The sequence below is a fragment of the Microtus ochrogaster genome, linkage group LG2 (genome assembly GCF_000317375.1).
Source record: "Microtus ochrogaster isolate Prairie Vole_2 linkage group LG2, MicOch1.0, whole genome shotgun sequence".
NCBI lineage: Eukaryota > Metazoa > Chordata > Mammalia > Rodentia > Cricetidae > Microtus > Microtus ochrogaster.
Genome location: NC_022028.1, coordinates 51898379 through 51921487, shown reverse-complemented (window position 1 = coordinate 51921487; position 23109 = coordinate 51898379). Strand labels below are relative to the sequence as shown.

The 23109-nt window shown below is 46.4% G+C and overlaps 1 protein-coding gene across 2 annotated transcripts in view; it reads right to left on the bottom strand.

Moving 5' to 3' along the window:
* Positions 1-23109, bottom strand: part of Fkbp5 (FK506 binding protein 5) — an 83684-nt gene that overhangs the window by 19172 nt on the left and 41403 nt on the right. For both annotated transcript variants that reach the window (XM_005360356.3, XM_026785645.1), the window contains exons 3-5: positions 22266-22410; positions 11504-11646; positions 10586-10700 (exon numbers count right to left, since the gene is read on the bottom strand). In XM_005360356.3, coding sequence (XP_005360413.1) covers positions 10586-10700; positions 11504-11646; positions 22266-22410 — 403 coding nt within the window. The remainder of the gene's footprint in view (positions 1-10585; positions 10701-11503; positions 11647-22265; positions 22411-23109) is intronic.

Genomic DNA, 23109 nt, shown 5'->3' with positions numbered 1-23109 from the left:
GGGCTACAGACAGCAGGGCCCCGGTCACCAGAGTAAGGAGCAGCGGGCTACAGACAGCAGGGCTCCGGTCACCAGAGTCAGGACACAAAGCGCTAGGATAAACACCACCCTGGTTGCTCCGACTGCTGTCTATCCAATCCCGAGTCAGTTCCTTCAAACAATGGCGACGGCCAGCTTTGACGTTAGGACGTGGTAAAAAGCCTTGTTTTATATCCCATACTCGTTAATTTATATGAAGCCTTCTATAGTATAACCACATTTGGAATGTTCTAGATAAACTAATGGCTAACTTGTAGAACACTCCCCCTGCCCTCTGAGCGCATGTTTAACATGGAAACACCAGGCTGAGAACAGTGTAGGAGGGACCCAGCTAGGCAGCAGTGAGTACTGCCAGCAACCTCTTCCATTTTAACAACAGATTTGACTTTACTTTAAAATAGATGCACACCACAGGCTTGGGAGCACATGGTGCTCACTCTCTCTCTCTCTCTCTCTTTTTCCTGGAGTAAAAGGTGATGTTTTTAAAGAAACTGAATCCTTAGCACGTTGGGTATCTAATCTGAGCCTGAACTCAGGCCTGTAAGCCTAACCACTCAGGAGGCTGAGGCAGGAGACTCACTCATACAGCTATGGCCTATCTCACAGTAAGAAGTAAAGAGAGGGGTAGGGATAGAACTTGGTGGCATAGTACCTGCTTAGCAAGTAGAAAGCCAGGCTCAAGCCCCAGAACCACAATAAATAAATAGAATTTAGACTAATGGACGTCACTCTCCACAAGAGACCTGCTGAGCACAGCTCTTGCCCATCCACTACTAACAGCCTATCTAGTGCTCAGATCTATCATCCTAGCCGCTTACACCTGGACAGATTTGGGGGCAGGGAAGGTTGACATTTCCGGTTAGATGACTGCCTCCTTCCGAAAGCCCAGTGCCTTTAGTGGGGAGGAAGCAGTCAGTACATTTGCTGTGGCTTTGGTCGATCAAGTCTGAGTGTGTTTTCAAAACAGGAAACCTGACACTGCTGCGAAGGATCCCCGACTACACTCAGTTTCCTAGACAGATCTACAGCGCATCATGTGTCTGAAATTACCAAATAATTCCAGACGTTCGCCTTCTGTGCGCAGCAAAGAAGAATGACGTAAGGCACAGTTAGGAAAGCAAACACAGGCTGGAGAGAGCTCAGTGCTTAAGAACACTTGCTGCTCTTGCCAACGACCTGAGGCTCAAATCCTAACACCTATAGGGAAGCTCATAACTGTCTGTAACTCTAGTTCCTGGGGATCAAAGCCCCCTTTTGGCCTCTGTGGGCACTGCATGCATGTGGTACATAAACTTACATTCAGGCAAACAGACACATCTAAAAAGGAAAAAAATTATTAATTTATGCATATATGTGTTTGAGCGTAAGCTGTATGTGTACAGGTATCCACAGAGACCAGAAGAGAGCATCCAATCCCCTGAAGCTGGAGTTATAGGTAATTTTGAGTTGTCCAGCACCTGTGCTGGGAACCACACCACCTCTGGAGGAGCAGCAGCTAGCTCAGCAGGTAGAGGTGGCCGTCTCCTCCTGACAAGCCAAGCTCAGCAGCTGGGCCTCAGACGGTAGAAGAGAATCAATTCCCATAAGCTAGCCTCTCATGTACACATGCAGACCCACACACATAATAAATAAATAAAAATGTAATTAAACATCCTAAGTGGCATTCCCACATACACTCGGCCTCAGACATCTATGCACCATCTCCTCGTTATATGAAGTTTGGGATGTCAGAGAAAAATGCAGGATCAGCAGGGTGAGCACAGCCCACGATTCTCCACCTCACTGGCTGGACTGGCTAGCTCTGAACACTGCTGTGACAGTCACCACTGTCACCACGGTTGCTGACAAGAACTCACCACTAGGGCTCTGGGAAAACTCTTGGAGTGGTCTATACAGAGGGACCCAGTTCCTCCGAAGCCCATTTCCGCTGCTCTGTCTCTGGGAGACCTGTGGGTACTTTTGACTTTGAATTCCATAGTACAAATACTCACTTAATAAATATTTAATAAGAGCCGTCATGACTCACTCGGGAGCTCGGCCTCCAGGGCTCAGGAGGTCTGTTGCTAATCTCATCCAGCATGATTTACAGGAAGTAAATGATCTATGACGTGTCCGAAGTGAACAGAAGTACATACAGGATGCTTCTACTTAGAGCTTTTTTGGTTATGAGAAATAAGCAAGTTAAAAAGAGACAATATTTTTCTCTTGACTGAAGGTCTAATGTAACCTGGAAGGGGGTGCTCCAACAAACCCCACAAAGTCAAACCAAACCAAATTACCCAAGTGTAGCTGTGCAATCCAGAGTGTAACCACATCAAGGGAGCCCAGTCGCTGCAAAACATCATTTCAACTGGAGCTCTGACTTATTGTTCTCTTACTGCCCTAGAGCAATTTTGTTTTGAAGAGCACAGAACACCCTGTTCTGAATGTGGCTGGCACATGAACTCAATGTGCTGACAGCAATTTGTTCTCTGATTAAAACGTGGGGGGGGGGGGAGAGGAGAGCGCACAGCAGTAACAAAAACTGGAATGTAAGAACCCCCAAACCGTACAGCTTGTATTTCAGGAAGCAGAACCGAGGAGGAGGCTGCTCAACTTTAAAAAAGTGCTGCAAACGCCACAGCTAAGACGTTAGCTCGGTGAGTGTCCGCTTTCCCCGTTCTAATTATAGTAGCTGGTGTCTGATAGCTCGGCACTCCTTCCCAAAACAATGACTGGGTGGCGGGACCTGAATGGGACCGCTGTGACGGCATCGCTACCAGGAAAGCTGGTCATCTGGCTCCAGAAAACCGCTATGACGGGTCACTCACACCCGGCGAGGCTCTGCTGCCTAGTTCACGTGCAAAGGGCTTCTCTGGATCTGTTTCTGACAGAGCAGGGTTTCCCGAGAGCAGATGTGATTAAGCCCCAGGAAGGCGAGCAGAGAGGCACACTGATGACAGGATGTTGTCCCTGTCAGGTGTGGTGGTTGAGACCCCTCAGGGTCTCCCTTACTGCCCTGTGCCAGTCTGCCCTATTCACTGAGGCAGACTCCTGCCCCGGGCGGGCCTGCGACCTGACTAGATACTGGAAGGGCAGACATTTCCAATCTCACCCCTCTCCCCTCCACAACAGTGCAGACAGAGAGCCAGACCTTGATGCTAATCAGTCCCGTTCTGTCACCTAACAACCCTGGCTAACTTGTAACTGTAGGATAAACCAGGCACTCAGAAGCCAAGTGCAGTGGCATTTGGGAAGCAGAGGCAGGAGGGTCACTGCCGTGAGAGCAGACAGAGCTACACAGCGAGTGGAGGACAGTAAGAGCTACCTAGTGGGACCTGGTCTCAAGCAAACCACCACCACCACCACCACCACCAACGACGACAAACGGGAATTAAATTGAAAAAATAAAGTACTCAGGAGCCTGGTGATATAATCCAGTAGAAAAACGCCTAATCAGTGCTCTCAAAACACTGGGTGCAATCCTCACACAGCACAAAATACTAACTAAAAGTTCAGAGTGAACACAGTGTCAAGTGCAATCCTGGGGACATCTGATCACCGCTCAACACATGAGAGGCAAGAGGACCAGCTTTAGTGACATGAAGCCTTGTCTCTAAAGAAAACAAAGGGGCTGGAGAGATGGTCTGGCTGTTAGATACACTTGTTACTCTTGTAGAGGACCCAGTTTCAGTTCCTAACACCAACATAGTGGCTGACAACTGTCCATAACTTCAGTTTCAGGGGATATGATGCCCACATCTGACCTCCTTAGAGACCAGACACGCATGTGGTACACAGACATACATGCAGACAAAAACCACATGTGCATAAAACAATTTTCTAAAAAAATGTAAAAAACCAAAAAACAAGTTAAGTGCTAAATTAAAGCCCTTGAAGAACATTCCTTCACACACGCCAGGGCGTCCACCAGAGCACTCTGTTAGTGTGGACACGGAAGGGAGCTCGGGAAATGATAGACATGGCTGTCTGTTCAGATTAGCCGTGTATCACCCAACACAACATGTTACATGCTGTGCTGTACAGATGGCTGGCGGTGGTGGTGCACGCCTTTAGTTCCAGCATGGGAAGCAGAGGCAGGAGGATCTCTGTGAGTTTAAGTCCAGCCTGATCTACAGAGCGGGTTCCAGAACAGGCAGAGCTACAAAGAGAAATCCTGCCTCAAAAACAACCAAACAAGCCGGGCGGTGGTGGCGCACGCCTTTAATCCCAGCACTCGGGAGGCAGAGGCAGGAGGATATCTGTGAGTTCGAGACCAGCCTGGTCTACAGAGCTAGTTCCAGGACAGGCTCCAAAGCCACAGAGAAACCCTGTCTCGAAAAACCAAAAAAACAACAACAACAACAAAAAAACAACCAAACAAAAAAACAACCAAACAAAAAACTGCACCAAAAAAACAAGGTTGCACCCAATGTCTTCACAGTTGTCAAGCACAAGAAAGATGCCCAGCTGGGCCAGACCTGCTCAGCACAGCACTGAGCACACGGCCCAGGGCTGCTCCCTGTCCCTGTACAGCACTGAGCACACAGCCCAGGGCCCAAAAGTAAGGATTTACTTAGCGACTAATCTGAAAACAGGGCTTTTAAGGGAATGGTGGCAATTTTTACTAATTTATAGGAATTTTCCTTTCTGAATCTATCAGTCAGTACTCTGATTTTAATGAGCTCCAGGAGGCTGTCAAACCCACTACTGACCCAGAGCTTTTGTTTTATACAACTCTCCGAAAATGAACGATGCATGGGTGGTTTGTTCTTTTTCTTTTTAGTAAAAGCCAAAACCAAAACAAAAAAGAAATAAAAAAAACCCAGACTATTCTCTAATATGATTTCACTCAAAAACCTGGAGATGCTGCCTGGAGGAAGGAACAGCCCAACTCTACAACATGAGGAAGGATGCATGCTGCATTTCAGACTAGGGACACATTGAGCGATCTTGTAAAATCATGAAATGGCTCCAAGAGCCTGGGATTTTCTTCTGTGGTCGTCTGCTGGACAGCACTAAATATCTGCAAAGTGTGTGCACAGAACCAGAACTCACAGCTCTCTCTGACCTCAGCACAAACACCCATGAATCCTCCCCCCCTCCATTTCCATGCTGATCTCTTTTTCCTGCTTCATTTACAGGGAACAAACGGCTTGATGATGACATTATGAGCCCTGGTGCCTTTAACAGATGATATATATTCATTCATTCATTCATTCATTCATTCATTCATTCATGCCACACAAAGGCCCCAGAGGTTGGTATTGAGTGTCTTCCTTAGTGGCTCTCCAACTTTTTTGTTTCTGAGACAGAGTCTTGCTGTGTAGCCCTGGATGTCTGGGAAACTCACAATGTAGACCAGGCTGGCCTCCAACTCAGAGATCCACCTGTCTCTGTCTCTTACATGCTGGCATTGAAGACATGTGCCACAACTCTAGGGCCCACCTTAGTTTTTAAAATAGGCTCTCTCACAGACCCTGACATGTATTGGTTTGGCTAGAGTGTATGGCCAGTGAGCTCCAAGGTCTTCTCCTCTCCTCTGTTCTACCATCTCCAGTGTAGGTGTTATGTGGGTGCACACATGTGCACAGATGCCAGAGGAGGCCCCTTAAGCTGGGGTCACAGGGGGTTGTGAACACCCAACCTAGGTACTGGGCACCTAGGCTCCAGTCTGCCAGGGAACAGCTAGTGTTCTTTGCTCAGTCCCTGGCAGATTTCTGTCCTGTGGCTGATGGGGTAATGACTTTCTTGTAGCCCCATCACTCACATCTTTCTTCCCCGCATCCCAAGATGCTCTTGCCCGTTACCCACATCACCAACGCAGATGTGGAGAAAGACACTGTCCACTTCACCCTGCTGCCCTTCCGGACCTTCAATTTTATTTTATTTTATTATTTTTTGGTTTTTCGAGATAGGGTTTCTCTGTGGTTTTTGGAGCCTGTCCTGGAACTAGCTCTGTAGACCAGGCTGGTCTCGAACTCACAGAGATCCGCCTGCCTCTGCCTCCGGAGTGCTGGGTTAAAGGCGTGCGCCACCATCGCCCGGCTGTTTTTGAGTTCTGAACTGGCTCTTAAACTAAAGACAGTGATCTGCATCTTAGCTGCCTTTGTGTTTTCTCCCAGTTTCCCTGACACTTTTCATTCCTGTTGACCAATCCCTGCTGGCTGCACAGAGGACCCGGGGAGGTTCAGAGGTCCAATGACTGCACCTACCTGTCACTATTACTCTATGCAGGCAACACAGTGGCCTTTTCCCAAAATGGGGACCATAAAGGGCACAGGTGGTTTCTTAAGTATTTATTAGGCAGCTACCTACACAGGCTGGAAACTCCCTGCCTTCCTGCTGATGTATGGGAAGAGACTGAGCCCTCCAGCACTGTTAGTGCTGTGGACAGCTGCCATGCCCAACACATCTGTTTCAAAAGTGCAAGGACTCCCTACATCCCTGTTCTGCAGTCCAAGCCTAACACTGGAGTCTCCTGGAGGCTAGTCCCTTACTGCAGTCAGAAGTCACAGAGACAGATCCTCAGGCAGTTAGTTCAGTCCTTGGCTGCAAACTACAGTCACCTGGGAGCTTAAAAAAATATTTGCCTCTGCCAGTCTCTTTGAGATTTTCATTTTAATGGGCCGAGCCAAGGCTGAGTTACTACAGTAGAGGCTTGCTGGTGCAGCTGCCCCATACTGCTTTATAGCAATGATGATTGCCCCATAGCCTGTTTTGGCTCCCGTGAACCAGCTGATTGGGAGAGCTTGGAGTTCTGCCCGAGCTTGTTGAGAAGAACGGTATGTACCTCTACAGAGGTCTTCTCAACACCTGCTTTGGGCTGGACTTGCAGAATTCAGTTTCCACCAGTCTAAGTCCATTTACTTTATATATTTCATTTTTGTTGTTGTTGCTTTGTTTTGAGATAGGGTTTCACTGTGTAGCCCTGATTGTCCTGGAACTCACTATGTAGATCAGGCTGGCCTCAAACTCATAGATATCTGCTTCTGCCTCCTGAGTGCTGGGATTAAAGATGTGCGCCACCAAACCTGGCACTGTATATATTTCATAAACTTGAATTTCTGATTCCTCCCTTTTTTTAACATTTTTTTTGAGACATGTTCTCACTATGTAGCTCTGGCTATCCAGGAACTCACTAGTAGACTAGGCTGACCTTGAATCCATAAGATCTTCCAACCTGGGTTTAAAGGTATGACTACTAGGAGCTTCTCTTTTTAAAAGTAACTCCCAGCCGGACAATGGTGGCACATGCCTTTAATCCCAGCACTCAGGAGGCAGAGGCAGGAGGATCTCTGTGAGTTCGAGGCCCGTCTGGTCTACAAGAGCTAATTCCGGGACAGGAGCCAAAGCTACAGGAAACCCTTACTTGAAAAACAAAACAAAACAACAACAACAACAACAAACAACAAACAACAGCAAACAACTCCCTCACGCTCACTCTTCCACCTATTGCGTTAGGAGGTGAGAGGGAAGGGAAAGGCAATTCTCCCACAGAAGAACCCTGAAGATCGCAGTTGGAACTGAGCGTCTGGAAACACCGTCCACTGTCTGCAGCTGAAAGCATAGGCAAAGGAGCCCATCACCAACACCAGCAATCAGAAACCCCAAAGAGAGGGAGATGGGAGCTCCTCAGAGCCCACTTCAGGACAGTCGGATCGTCTAAGCTTAGGGGTGGCAGCATGGTCACACTGGCAACCGCGCTCGTGTGATGACCGAAGCATTGGTCATTACAACCACGACAGGCAGAACACGGTGACTTTTCTTTACAAGGGACAAGGACAACACTGGATAAAACATGACAAGACAGCAATTTTACTTGGTAAGAAAAGGCACAGAAGAACAGAACCTATGACTGATTTATAACAATGAGAATTTTGGTAAGAGTAGAAAGCAGATCTTGAGAAAAAATAAGTTCCACAAAGCTACAAAGCAGCAGATGGTGATGATTTACCAGCGTCCCATCCAGCCCATGCACCCCTCAAAAGCAAAGCCTGCCGCTATGGCAAAGATACAGACTGAAGTCACCACTGTTCCTAGAGACAAAGTGACCAAGGATGCGGTGTAGGAAATGAACGGAGTCAAGGGTTCCTTTCCACAAATCTAGTTAAAGGAAGCAAAACATTCTGTAAATATAGTACAAAGGATAAGAAAAGAACACAGGGTGTACCCCCATGCCTATGTGTACCCTATGTCTGACTACCCCACTGTATCCAGTCCACCACCTCCAAAGCCTATGTGTACCCTATGTCTGACAGCCCCACTGTATCAAATCCACAACCTCCAAAGCCTATGTGTACCCTATGTCTGACAGCCCCACTGTATCCAATCCACAACCTCCAAAGCCTACGCGTATGCCCGCAGCCCCACTACACCGCGGAAGTCCTAGGTATCATGTGACAATTCAGAAGTGATGTGATGTGTAGTCCAGGACTGTGTGTGTAAACACACTGTGAATCTACTGAAAAAAGAAGTTCCAGATGAGCAAAGAGAGAACAAAGCACTACTGGTGTGAGGTGTAAAGGGGGCTCTAACAGGAGACAGCCCTTACAAAGGCCTAGTGGACAGAAGAGAAGCACGGGGCCGCTACCCTAGCCCAGAAATCACCACGAGCCAGGACACCACAGCCTCTTGAAGATGAACTCAAAGGGCACAGCATCACCCACACAGTAACTTCCAAACCTCAGTCTACTTACTGCAAACCGAAACTGGGAGATAGTCAGTCTAGCAAATGGAAAATTGTATCCAAAAGTGCCAGCCATAGGAAATGAAGATGGAAGATTTATTTATTGCAAGGGAATAAAGCCATGAAAGCTAAATACAAGTCCATATTCTGAATCTGAGACTGGACTACAAAACTAGAAAAGAGTTAGTGAGGTAGTGGGTGTGGGAGGCGAAATTCCTGCTCGTGACAAATGCCCTGAGGATGCGGATGCTCTTACTACCTGGAGAAGAACAGTCTGAAACAGCCTGCGAATTTCCTCTAAATCTAAATTTTTTTTCCAAACAAAGTTAAAAATATGATTTCTACTGAGCACCCAAATTAAGGTTTAGTCTCACCTGCTCCAAGGCCACCTCTACAAGTACAAGTAGTTTTGTACTGCTATAATTCGGGAAAACTGTTCTTTTTAATTTAGTTGTCAAAACCCCCCAGTTAAAAACACATTATGAAGCCAAGTGGTGGTGGCACACGCCTTTCATCCCAGCACTTGGGAGGCAGAGGCAGTTGGATCTCTGTGAGTTCGAGGCCAGCATGGTCTACAGAGCTAGTTCCAGGACAGCCAGGACTGTTACACAGAGAAACCTTGTCTCAAGAAACCAAAATAAATAAAAAAGCAGTAACAATAAACAAAACAAAAAACCCACCTCCAAAACATTATGAAGCTGGGCATGGGAGTGTTCACCTTTAATCCCAGCATTTGGGATGCAGAGGCAGGCAGATCAAGTTCAAGGTCAGCCTGGTCTAAATGGTGAGCTCCAGGACAGCTAGGGCTACAAAGAAAAACCCTGCCTCGGAAAACCAAAATCCAAAAACAACAAAGAAAGAGAGAAAATACTAAACCTGATTTAATTGTTAGACTTGTGTAATGAAATATGAGTCTAAACAGTATGTACATGCTGAAATTAAAGCCTTGGTTATTCTAGTTGTTTTAGGTAGACTCTCCTCTGAATGGGCCTTTTCTAAATGTCCCTGTTTAGTGACTTGGTTTCTTCCGGAAGCGCGTCTTTCTCACGACTCCCTTTTGAAGACATCAGCTCAGTGCAGAAGGTTTTATGGACTGCCCAGTGCGTGTCAGACACACAGCAGATGCTGCAAGTAACAAGCAAAGAAGCAAAACCCTGTCTGAGTTCAGGCAGGTGGGCGAGGACTGATGTAAGTAGGGGCGACCAGTGCATGGTGTGCTCGGGGAGGGACTCCGTTTCCTAGTCTTCAGAGGAAGATATGAAAATAGCTCCAGGTTGGCTTGGCAACTGGAAAACAGCACTTGATCCCAGGCCACCCCACACAGAACGAACACAGCTGCCCAACTCCACCGCTCTGCTCAGCAGCTCTGCAATCTTGGGCCATTTATATGACATCACGGAAGTAATTTTCCTCACTTGGGGATAATAAATCTCACCTTCTAAGTTACTGTGAGAAAGACAGAGAAAAATGCCCTCCGGGGATCTAGGGACTGAGAATTATTTGGTAGACAGGACTATTGTATATGTATTTTTGAGTTTATAGATGCTGACAGATGCCTGGAACGCACATTAAATTAGTATTTAACAAATGAAGCTTTTAGATGAATGCTGAATCTAAAACTGTTCTTGAGATACATATTCAACGCACTATTTTATTAATTTTTTATATCGTCTATGTGTGCACCCTGGAGAGCAGAAGAAGGTGCTGGATTCTCTGGAACTGGGGCCCTGGCAGATGCAGGTCTGGGAACCAAACACAGATCTCTAAGAAAGCAGCAAACTCTCATAACTGCTGAGCCGTGTTTGCAGCCCACAGATTTTCCGGGTGACTGCACTTTGCTCACACTACGGAGGACTGCCTCCCAAGAGCAGGACTCACCCTCCACTGTCGCCCCTTCATTTGGGTTGGAGTAGCCTTCTCCTTTCCGCTTGATTCTACGGATGATGCCTGAGTCCTCAAACAAGTCCTCTCCTTTGAAATCAAGAAGTTCAATCTAGAACAGAAAAGTCAGTCAGCTTACCAGTTATTTTATGAGACTCTAAACGCCATCTTTATCTTTATGGCTCAGGGAGAGGAAAGCAGAGAAGGCAAACAATGCACTCTGCACCACTTGGAAACGGCTCCGCGGAATGACAACGTCTAGAACTGCATCCTGTGAGGCTGCAGAGCAAAGGCGGACAGGAAATACTAGGATAGCGGCCTCGTGGGCAGAAGGCCAGGGCTACAAGGTGCCGGCGAAGAACAGCTTTGTCTGACTCGGACACTACCAGTTTCCACGCCTGATTTATGAAGTTTTCATCCTAAAGCAGGAAACTTAAGAATCTGGCCTTCGGCTGACTGAAGACGCACTTTCACCTTGCTAGATTACAATCAAGTTTTACCAATTATGTGCAACTAATTCAACACAGGCTGAACAATACCCTAGCACTTATTTCTCCTGATGAAGATGAGCGGACAGTCGTGAGCCTTCACAATTTACCATCTTAACACGTTTATCATCACCGTTTTCGGCCTGTCAGTTTTGAGTATGTCTTACTTCCCCTGCTGACCAGAGCTTGTATTTCTAAATCTGCGTCTTTTGTTTGTTTGGATATGCCCACTTAGTGCCAGAGACACATGAGACACACGGCTAAGAAAGCACAGGCACATCCCCTGGGTGTGGGGGAAACAATTCAAGAAGCCAAGCTCGAAAATAAATAAGCCGGAGCAGGTTCTCAGCGCAAACTCAGCTCCTCTCCCACTGCTGCAGACAGCTCACCACACGCCGGCAAGGCAGGCGACGACACACACACTTACCTCGAAAAAGAGGGTTGCATTCGGGGGGATTTTCGGGAGGCTGCCCGCAGAGCCGTAGGCATATTCTGGTTTACACACCAAGTGGCAGACCTCTCCTTTCTGCATGGTAGACACGCCAATGTCCCAGGCTTTGATAACCTGGCCTAAGAGAAAGCAAAAAAACAGGCTGCTTCAAACAAAGGTCAAATCAATCTGCCAAATCACAAGAACTATAAAATCTGGATGTTTCCTTTCCTGCCGGTTCCAGAACCTTGGCTTTACTGCTTGACTGCAGGACTGCAGCAGGCTACCTGTCCACTGTCAGTATTTACAAGCTCTTGTTTGGGTGTTTGCTTTGGATTTTGGTTTCAAGACAGGGTTGCTCTGCGTAGGCCTGGCTGTCCAAAAAACAGATCTGCCTGCCTCTACTTCCCCAGCGCTGTGTCACGATATCTCGGTGGTGTCTTTTTTTTTTTGAGTCAGCCTTATAGTGTAGCACAAGCTAGGCTAGAACTCCCAGTTCTGCTGATTGCCTGTCTCGAGGAGGATGCTGGGATGAGAGGCATGCCCTCGGGTAATACGCACAGCTCTTATCGTATGCAGCATTCACTAGGCTTCCTGGTGGGGCAGGAGAGAGGGTTCAGTGGTTAGAGCACTGGCTGCTCTTCCACAAGACCCAGGTTCAATTCCCATCACCCACATGGTAGCATACAAGTGTCTGTAACTGCAGTACCAGGGGAACCCACATCCTCACAGACATATGTGCAGACAAAACATCAATGCACATAATAAACAAACAGTGTCTCACTGTAAGCAGTCTCCAACCATTTGGGAAACAACAGAGAATTTAAGCAAAAACAAAACACACTTGAGACGATTATCATCAATTAAAACCTTTAACATTTGGGCTAGAGCGATGTCTCGCTTGGCAAACTACTTGTTGACAAGCTTGCTGCCCTGGTTTTGATTCCTCGGACTCAAGTGTTAAGATGAATGAGCTGATTCTGGCAAGGCTGCTCTCTGACCTACATGCACGCGCACGCACGTGCGCTCACACACGCTCACACACGCTCACACACACTCACACACACACACACACAATTGTACTTTAAAAAATTAATAAAAACACTTAAGCCTTTAAAGTAGGACAAGTGGAGTGACAGAGAACTGGACCTGGCACATGAGGATCAAGGACCCTGTATGTACGAAAGCAGGTAGAGAGAAAGCATTTGCTATTACTAGTCCAGACTTCAGTTTAACATTCAACTCTGAACTCCTTTTTATTTAACAACTTCATCTTCTTTCTTTATTCCCAGAGGGAGGACACACATTTTAGGATTAAGAGTGCTAGATCCCAACCCCAGGTCTGCCCCTTAGTAGCTTTGAAAACTTATGTGTAAGTTTAATCTGTTCCCTGACCCTAAAACCTTAAATAACAGCACCCAGAATGTAATTTTCTGAAGATGAAATAGAAGCGTTTAGGCTCCTGACACGGTGCCGGGTGTACAGTACAGTCTAATAAAGGGAAGCCGCTGCATCACAACCACTGCCACAAACAAATCCCTCTCTCTTGGCTTTTGAGACAGGGTCTTATCACACGGCTCAGGTTGGCTCAGCTTCTAAGTGCTGGGTCACAGCAATGACACTCCCCCTATCTATCCCACTCCTTCTGTGTGTGCACACGAAGTCGTGAGACTTGGTAGGAAAGAGTGCTCTTCTTCACCATGGGTCCTGGGGCCTAACTCGGACCATGGGGCTCTGAAGCATGCACCGTCTCACCAGTCCTCCTTATTTCTATATTTATTATGTTTTTTTGAGACAGGATTTCTGTATAGTCATGGCTGTACTGAACTTGCCTTGTAGACAAGGCCAGCTTCGAATTCAAAGATCTGCCTGTCTCTGCCTCCCCAGTACTGGCATTAAGTCATGTGCCAGCCAGCTTCGAATTCAAAGATCTGCCTGTCTCTGCCTCCCCAGTACTGGCATTAAGTCATGTGCCACCGGCATTAAGTCATGTGCCACCACCCAGCTCCCACCTCATTCTTCTTTTTTCTCTGAGACAGGGTTCCTCTGTAGCTTTGGGGCCTGTCCTAGAACTAGCTCTTGTAGACCAGGCTGGTCTCGAACTCACAGGTTCGCCTGCCTCTGCCTCCCGAGTGCTGGGATTAAAGGCGTGCGCCACCACCACCCTGCCCACCTCTCTCTTAATAGCTATACAGTACTACAATCTCCTATTGAGAAATGTATTACCAACAATCTTGTAATGAGGATATATGTTTAGATACTTTATGCAAGTGTATCTAGCGTGTAAATTCCTAGGTGAAGTTCAACTGGTAACAACTAATACCCAAGAGCCTTTACAAAATGGCTATCTCAGTGTATCTGTGCATCCACTCAGTTCTGAGAGCGGCCTGGAATCACTGGGAGGGATTGAAAGCCTGGGACCTAGGCTGCTTTTCTGACACTCTTCAAACACTGTGTTTCCACTTCACCGCTGACACCTTTAGAACAGCAACAGAACAAATATCCACAACCCTAATAATCTGAGGACAGACACCTCACACTGAGCCATCTCTCCAGAGCCCATGGGGCAAACGTGTTTATCGTTGGGTACACTACTCTGGGTCTGCTGAAGGTAAAGGGGCCCACTAGGGACAGCAATGTGAAAGCTCGCGCCTCCCTCCTCTCCTCTAGGAACTCTGCAGTGCACTAGGTATCGCCACACCAAGATACTTGAGTTGTCACTGCTGTCATGTCCCCAAGGCTGACCTCCAACTCCCTCGTCACCAGGGATAGCCCTGAATTCTCACGGTCCTGCCCCCGCCTCCCCAGTGCTGGATCTGCAGGTGTGCACACCACACCACTTCCCCGATCTGACTTCTGAAAAGCAATACCAAGAAAACCTCTGAAATCCTGGCAACCCAGGGAACTGTCGATGTCCTTTAAATTATAGACATAATCTTTGCTTGTGTATTGAATCGTTACATGCCTAGTCTTAAAACGGGGAGGGTTTGTTCTTTGGCTCTGCAGTCTTCTCAACATAGTCCACATAATAAAAGTTCTTTTCTCAAAGATGTCTGAACACATGCCCTTTAGTAAGCACAGCAGCCCATCTTTTGTAACGTGTGTCGTTCCGTCGGCAACCACTGAGCAGTCCTGATTCTAACTGTTGTAGAGAGGCCGCTTGCTCATCCCAGCCACCCCAAAACGCCCAAAACTGAAATAATCACACAGAAACTGTATTCATTAAATCACTTCTTGGCCCGTTAGCTCTAGTTTCTTATTGGCTAACTCTTTTTTTTTTTTAAAGATTTATTTATTATGTATAGAGTATTCTGCCTACATATATCCTATAGGCCAGTAGAGGGCACCAGATCTCATTACAGATGGTTGTGAGCCACCATGTGGTTGCTGGGATTTGAAGTCAGGACCTCTGGAAGAACAGTCAGTGCTCTTAACCTCTGAGCCACCTCTCCAGCCCTTGGCTAACTCTTAAATCTTAATTTAACCCATTTCTATTAATCTGTGTATCGCCACGTGGCTGTGGCTTATGGGCTAAAGTTCTGGTGTCTGTCTCCAGCGGGGCTACATAGCTTCTGTCTCTGCCTTCTTCCTCCCAGCATCCAGTTTAGTTTTCTCCACCTACCTCTATTCCCTGTGCAGGCCCAAGACAGTTTTCTTTATACAGTAATGGTAATTACAGCATACAGAGGGGAATCCCACATCACTAACTCCACATGGCTTCCTTTGTAAAGTGAAAGCCTGTAGCTGATATGATCCAGATCGGTTGGTATGTCAGTAAACTGTTAAGTGAAGAATCATGCAAACACATACATAACTCATTTTATAAAACATGGACAACATAGTGTGTTAGTGGCCAAGGCTTCGTCTGTGAGTATGGCCATTCTAGGTTATAGCAATGTTACCTTGATATGGAACGAGAGCTGAACGATACAGGCAATCAGTATGTAGGTTCTTCTGGTGAAGTGTTTTGAGGGTGATTTTAACTCTTTTACCCACCTCTCATTCAAGGATGCTTTTAGAATTTCCTGTAACAAATCTTTCTAGAGTATCCTACAAGTTTCTCTTATATCTAATGAAACAAGATACTTGGAAAAAGTACACAGTTAGGTTTAAATTAAAAATGTAGTCCTTGGCACCTGCCAGTGCTTAGACACGTGCAGTTAGGCCTCTGTTGTCAGAGGATGGCCTGGGGCTCACATCAAGGCCATGCTGTTCTCCTACTGAACATAAACAAGCTTACACAACACCAGCATCAGACGAGGTCACTGTATAACCATCACAAACCCAGACAAAACAAGAACACTTAAAAAATCTATCTAAGCTTGGATAAAAAAAAGGTCGCTGTGCATCTTACAAAATACCAAACAGCCCCCTCTCCTGGCTGAGACGGGCAACTGTTGCATCTTACATGGGCCGCCCTAGTCCTATTCTGCTCCAGGCAGAAATCTTCATTCTCTAGAGGAGGATCACCCTGCATCCTCACTGTCCCCCATACCCTACCGACGCCCTTTCTACATGCACCCTCCGATGCTCCATGGAGCTCACTATGTACATTTTCTCTGGAGACGACAGAGCCCAGACTGTTCAACTGCAGGGTGCTCCTGGTAGTCTGTGACTGGAGAGGACCAATGTCCAGGTCACTCGTGGGCACAGTGTGGGGATCACCGCTCTGCTTGGTGGGGCCCAGTCGTATCACTCAGGGTATCTGCAAACGACTAGAGCAAAATCTAATCTGGACCTAGTTAAGCATGGCCGACCACATTCCCTTGAGTGCAGTGCATAGGAGAACCACTGGGCCAGACAGACGAACATTTCAAAGACTCTTCATCTTCAGGGTCTTTAGCTTGCAGACAGACTATGCCAAAAATAAGCTGGGTGGTAGGGGAACACGCCTTTAATCCCAGGACTTGGGAGACAAAGGCAGGCTGATCTCTTTGAGTTTGAGGCTAGCCTGGTCTACAAGAGCTAGTTCCAGGACAGGCTCCAAAGTTAGAGAGAAACCCTGTCTTGAAAAACTAATAATAATAATAATAATCTAGAAAACGTATTTTTATATTTGATATGGACCTCAGTTTTACTACCCCAAACACAATGTATCAATTCTAGAAGTTCTAGTCCACTTGCAACAAAGTATCAAATACTATACATTTATATCTCTTATACCTACACAGACACTGGCAACTTGACTTTAAAGACAGGGGCTGACAAATAGCTCAGTGCATCAAGTATGAGGCTCTGACTTACAGCCTCAGCTCCATGTAAAAGCCAGGCCTTGTGACGTGTGCTACCTAATCCCAGTACTGGGAGACAGAGACAAGATCCCAAGTCTCACAGGACGGCCAGTGTAGCTGAATGGGTGAGCCCTACGTCCCAATGACCTAACTCAAAAGCAATATGGACGGCTCCCAAGGCTGACATCTCATCTCTACACACATGCACACCAACGAGAACATGACACACATCTGCACAACACACAAGTAATAAAATGCACACCAAACCCCAGGACAAGAGCAATGCACTGTATTTTTCCCTTCTTCTGTACTGGTGTGTGTGTATTCTGGTTAAAAAACCCATGTGAGTTGGGTGGTGGTGGAGCACATCTTTGATCCAGCACTTGAGAGCAGAGACAGGCCTCCAAGTTTGAGGCCAGCCTGGTCTACAGAGTGCGCTCCAGGAGAGCCATAGCTCTGAGAAAACAGTGTCTCGAGAGAACAAAACCCTATATATACTTTAAACAACGCATTAAAGTTTACTCACCTGACACTTTCCTTTATAATACAGACTGCTTTATTAATAACTGCCTACTTTAGTGATTCTTACTGCATAACTCCTCTTGCTGACTCCAAACATGTTTAACTGTGGTAAACAGTTATTTAATCTTAAGCATCTTCTGGGAGCACTTGGGATGACGACACCTACAAGGCTGTGCAACTCAGCTCCAGAATGCTCTCAATTTGCCCATCTGAAACTTTATACCTGGATCACACACCCCGTTTCCCCCTGCCCTCAGTTACCAGCAATCACTTGTTCTGTGTTTTGGAAAGTGCCACTCTATAAATACTTAATACAAATGGAGTCACAAAGTGTCCATTTTTGTGAGCGGAGTATTTCATGTAGCATAATGTCTTTGGGGTTGATCACCGGTGTAGTATGTGCCCGACTTTCCTTCTCCTTTAGACCAAGTCAGGCTGCACAAAATGTCTGCCAGTCACCTGCTGATGACACTCCCAACGCTTGCCCTTTTGGTCACGTTTGTGAACGTGTATAAATATGAGACCCTTCACACAGTTCTTCTGGATACCTATCCAGAAGCGGAATGCTGCATCATAAGTGAATCTTTTGTGTTTAATTTTTTGAAACTATTTTTAATGATTTATTTACTGATATTTTATGTGCATTGGTGTTTTGCCTACACCTATGTCTTTGTGAGGGCATCGGATCTCCTGGAACTGGAGTTACAGACAGCTGTGAGCTGCCATGTGGGGCTGAGAATTGAACCCAGGTTATCCAGAAGAGTAGCCAGTGCTTTTAACTGCTGAGCCATCTCTCCAGCACCTTTCTTCCTTTTCTTCTCCTCCTCTGCCCCGTTCTTTCTTCTCTTCCTCTTTCTCTTTTGTTAGTTTTTTTGAGACAGGTTTTTATGTAGCCCTGGTATCCTGGTACTCACTATGTAGACCAGGCTGGCCTTGAACTTTGAGATTCACCTGCCTCTGCCTCATGAGTGCTGCGATATGTCTTTTTATAAAAGTGACATCATCCTACCTTCCAAGAGAAGAGAAAGATTCCTCTATCTTCCATATCCTCATGAATGCTCCCTTCCCTCCTTCTCTTAAACAGCATCCATCCAAATGTGTAAGAATTTCATCGCCCTGCATTTGGCTATACTAATGACAAATGATGCCGGGTACCCTCCCGTGTCAACTGGACACCTGCATGCCTGCTCTCCTGGCACTGGACTGCCTCAAACTCCAGAGTGGCTGGATTACAGGCATGTGCGACCCTGGCTCCGCTCCTCCATATTTGAGACTATTTGTTGTATTGAGCATATTCACTGTGCACCAGAGACCAGCTGCTTCCTAGACAGCCTTCTCTCCATCCGTAGATCCTTTCCGTTACTGTATCCCGTACTGAAGAGAAAACACTTTTTTTTTAAAAAAAAACTTTTGTGTTTACGTTTTTGGTGTTGGTATTGTTCCAACATTACTGCCAAATCTAATGACATGAAGCTTTTCTTGTTTTCTTCTGGCAGTATCAGTTTTTGCTCATAGGCTTTGGTTTTTATTCCACATCGACTTACTAATTACATACGATGCACGGTAAGGGTCCAATTCATTATTTCCTAAAAGCATATTAAAATCTGATCACATGGTACAGCATCTCAGCAGGAAAGTGAACTACTTCAGATCACCTCCCTTACACGCTCGTGCACTCTGAACCGCAGGGAAAAGCACACACACGAGCTGTCTGCAGAGGAATAAGGGACCCGCGGAAACAGAAGGACCCGCGGAAACAGAAGGAGCACGTGCTCACCCACAAACAGCTCCTGACACTGGGCACACACTCAGTCCTTTCTAGTAAGTGTATTTTACCGGTGTAAAATGTCTTTCAGGCTTAGCAGCATGATATAAAACACGCTTCCTTCCAAGCACACATTAACGTCACGGCCCCATCAAGCAAGCACATGCAACTTGCTTTTTCTAAACCCTGGGGAGAGCAGCTGGTGTAGAGCAGGCAGAGCGCACATGCTGCGGGCTCTCCTGGACTGGGCTGTTTCACACCTAAGGGCTGACGAAACTTCAGAAACACTACCCGGGGGCTGAGTCACGGCTGAGTCATTGTGTACAAGTGAACAAACACCGTACATAACCTCTTGGTACTTCCGTCTCCTCACACATGAACAAAAGCACTTTCATGCTATCAGATTCTGAACACACTCGCACTTTAAATGCAGGGATACATTTAAAAGCTGTACACTTAGTGATTTCTACCAAGGGAGTAACAGACAATGTTAAGTCTTTCAAGCAATAACAACGCTGGGGAAACTGGACATTTAATTTTTCTGACCCCCAAAATGTGACGTGGATAGACAGGAAACTTTAAGAAAACACTTGCTTTGTTCTACTTGGTACTTTACAGTCAAGGAAGAATGCTTCTGAGAAAGAATGAATTTGAATGCCACCACCCCAAACAAAATAACAATAAACACACACACAAGGGAAACTGTCCCCCTCCTATCCTGTAACACACTTCACAGTGCTAACAACCGGTTCATAGACTGGTTCAGAGTTTCTTTCCCAACATCCCGGGACAAAGAGACTGGCTAAGCATTGTTTCAGGTTTATATGCCTGCACAGTAAGCAGACTTACGACATGAGACATCACAATAGTTTTTATTGTGACTGCAGTGAAAACTTTAAAGCCAGCCAGTAATCTTCTGATGCAATAACAACAATAAACACCTAAGTGTGCACGACGTCAGGCAGACCTACGCAGTGACATCCATTGTTTTCATTTCAACATCACACCACAGTCTACAGTAATAATAGTTATTCAGTCATCAGTGAAGATGATGAAAGGCAGTCTAAGACTACAGACGGAGCAATGGGCACGTGAGCAGTGCAGAAGCGCAGCACTCTGCTGTCCCTGCATTTTTCAATAAAGTTTTTACAGTCAGGCTCATAATAGCTCTATTTAAATACTAACGTCCAGCAGGGTGTGGTGGTGCACGCCTTTAATCCCAGCACTCAGGAGGCATAGGCAGGCGGACCTACAGAGCGAGTTCTGGGACAGGCAGAGCACACAGAGAAGACTACGTCTCAAAACAAAACAAAACAAAACACTGAAATCAAACTAGACTCCTCAAATTAGCATGGAACTTCTTTTTGGACTATCTCTATGTATTTCCTTGGGAAAGGAATACTATGAAGGATCAGTGAGCTCCAGAGATGGTTTTATATTAGTTTTTATCTTGAAGTAGCTACTGTTAGAAAATATTAATATAAAATCTAAATAGCCTGACTATCTTTTTTATTTTTTTCTCTTTTTCTGAGAAAAAGAGACTTCTTGCTGTGAAGTCCAACTCAGCCTTGAACTTACAGTCTTAACACGCCTCCGGTGCTGAGCGGTTTTCTATCAACTTGACCAAAGCTAGAGTCATCTGAGAGGAGGGAGCCTCAATTAAGAAAATATCTCCATAACATCAGGCTGTAAGCAGGCCTATATAGGGCATTTTCTTATTTAGTGATCTATGGGGGAGGGTGCAGCCCACTGTGGGTGGGGCACCCCTGGGCTGGTGGTCCTGGGTTCTATAAGAAAGCAGGCTGAGCAAGCCATGAAGAGCAAGCCAGTAAGCAACATTCTCCATGGTCTCTGCATCAGCTCCTGCTTCACTTTCTGTCCTAGCTGCCTTCAGGGATGGACTACAATATGGAAGTGTAAGTCAAATACCGCCCCCCCCCCCCAGACACACACACAATTTGCTTTGGTCATGGTGTTTCTGTTTCAGCAACAGAAACCCTAACTAGGCCACCTCCCAACTGCTGGGATGAGTGTCTGTATGCCTGGCTTGTGTTTCTTTGTTCTACAGTCAACTGAGACCACACTGCTTCTGACCCTCCTGCCTCCAGTCTCCCAAGTGCTGGGATCACGGGCCTGTACTACCATACAAAGGACCAAACGCTAGGGGAGCACTCTAACAACTGAAGGACACCCCAGTCCTGAGCTGTCGTTTCTAGTGACATAAAAGTGAACTGTGCTTCATTTAATATAAGCCAAGATGAATTCATTTGTTTGCTTCTGACTGAAGATGTGGGGAAAGCACAAACCCACACAGAGAGCTAGGAAATGGTAGAAAAGTGGGGCCACAGACTTCTCAGGTGACTGTGTCAAAAGTGGACAGGAGTCAAAAGGTCATCTGCAACGCGGGATCTGAGAGCTCATTAAAGGTCTTTTCACACTGTGTTGTGCCAACACCACCGGCCCAGCGTGTACTTTGAATGGACTACTTGTGCACACTTGACCTTATGTATCTGCCCAGTGAGGAAGAGATCCCAACGGTGACCAATTTCACCGTCTAGCAGAAAATCCCTCGCTCATACCCATAGCTCTCTCACAGAAAAGGCTTATGTCTGAGGAAGCTGTAAGCACACAGCAGACAGCAATTTTTAAAACCTTTTACGTGAAAAGGCAGCGACAAACACCGTCAGCTGTCTTCCTCAGAGTGGCAGGTCTACCTCATTCCCTGTCAGGAAATGCCTGCTAAGTCTGAGTAATCACAGTCTGCCCTCTCACGTATAGCTGGGGTTTCACGGAAACACGTAGCTCTCCTGTTCCCAACTACAAGTGCAGAGGGTCCCTGAAGATGGGGGTGCACACAAGGGCTCTGCTCATGCTGCTCGTCCACACTACAGCAGCACCATGTGGCTCGCAGGCTGGGCTTGCTAGCCGACAGCCCCCTTTGTGTGAACAGCGAGGGAGGCAGTGGTACCAGTGGCAGCTGGCGGAGTTGGCTGTCTCTGCCACGCTCACACCGAGGCACCAGGGATCTGTGCCTCCGAAGGTGTTAGTCAGTCAGTGCAAACGCCGGCTGTACAGACATCCTCTTTGCACTGTCTCAAAAAGAACTGATATCACGGGTCCCAAAGGATCTCAGAGACTTCTGGGGAATCTGTGGGCCACACTCTCCAGAGATAGGCTTCACTGCTTCTACAGAATACAAACAGAAACAAATCTAAACAACATTGCAAAGATTGCCTCTTACCTTTGCCCAGGCTAAAGACAAAGGGCTCATTTCTATCATGGCTGGAATCAAACTTCTTCCCGTTTGACAGCTGTCCTTTGTAGTGGACGTACACTCTGTCGCCAATCATCGGGGCCTCATCACTGCACCCCACTCTTTTGACAATCTAGAAAACACAAGCACAAGGGGAAAATGTAGAGCTTTTAATTTATAAAAGAATGAAAAGGCTACACGGGCTACTCCGCGGTGCCCAGACTGATGTGTCAATCCCCTCTCGTTCCTCAAGGCTTTCTTCACTGCTCTTTTGGAAAACAGTCTTCCCCTAACCCTTCATGTTACAGTCAATATTACCACTACTGCAGCACTCTCTCAAAATAACGAGGCAGGCACAGGGGTGAATGGATCACTGCAGGAGACAGCCTGGGCTACAAGGTAAGCTCTGGGCCAGCTAGGACGTACTGTGAAACCTTATCTTAAGACAAAACAGAATTAACCAGGTGCCTCAGCAGGCTGACTCAATGCTCCACACTCTGATGTTAAAATCTCCTAAGACACAGACGGATGGACAGGCTAAACGTACACAAACTGAATAGGCCACAGCGTGCAACACCTCTTCAACAGCCACTTAGACAGCCACAGCAAAGCTTCAAAGACTAGCTTACTTACTTCCCCCTTTGCTAAAGATAGATCATGACTCTACTCTGCTATTCCCTGATGTAACAGGTCACATTTCCATTATTTGAACAATCTGTAAGATCTAGACTTGAATGATACCAAGTAACTTGTTTTCTAGTTAAAAAAAAAAAAGAGAGAGATTAAATTTATATCAACAAAGCAAAATTCTAATCAAAAAAAAAAAAAAAAA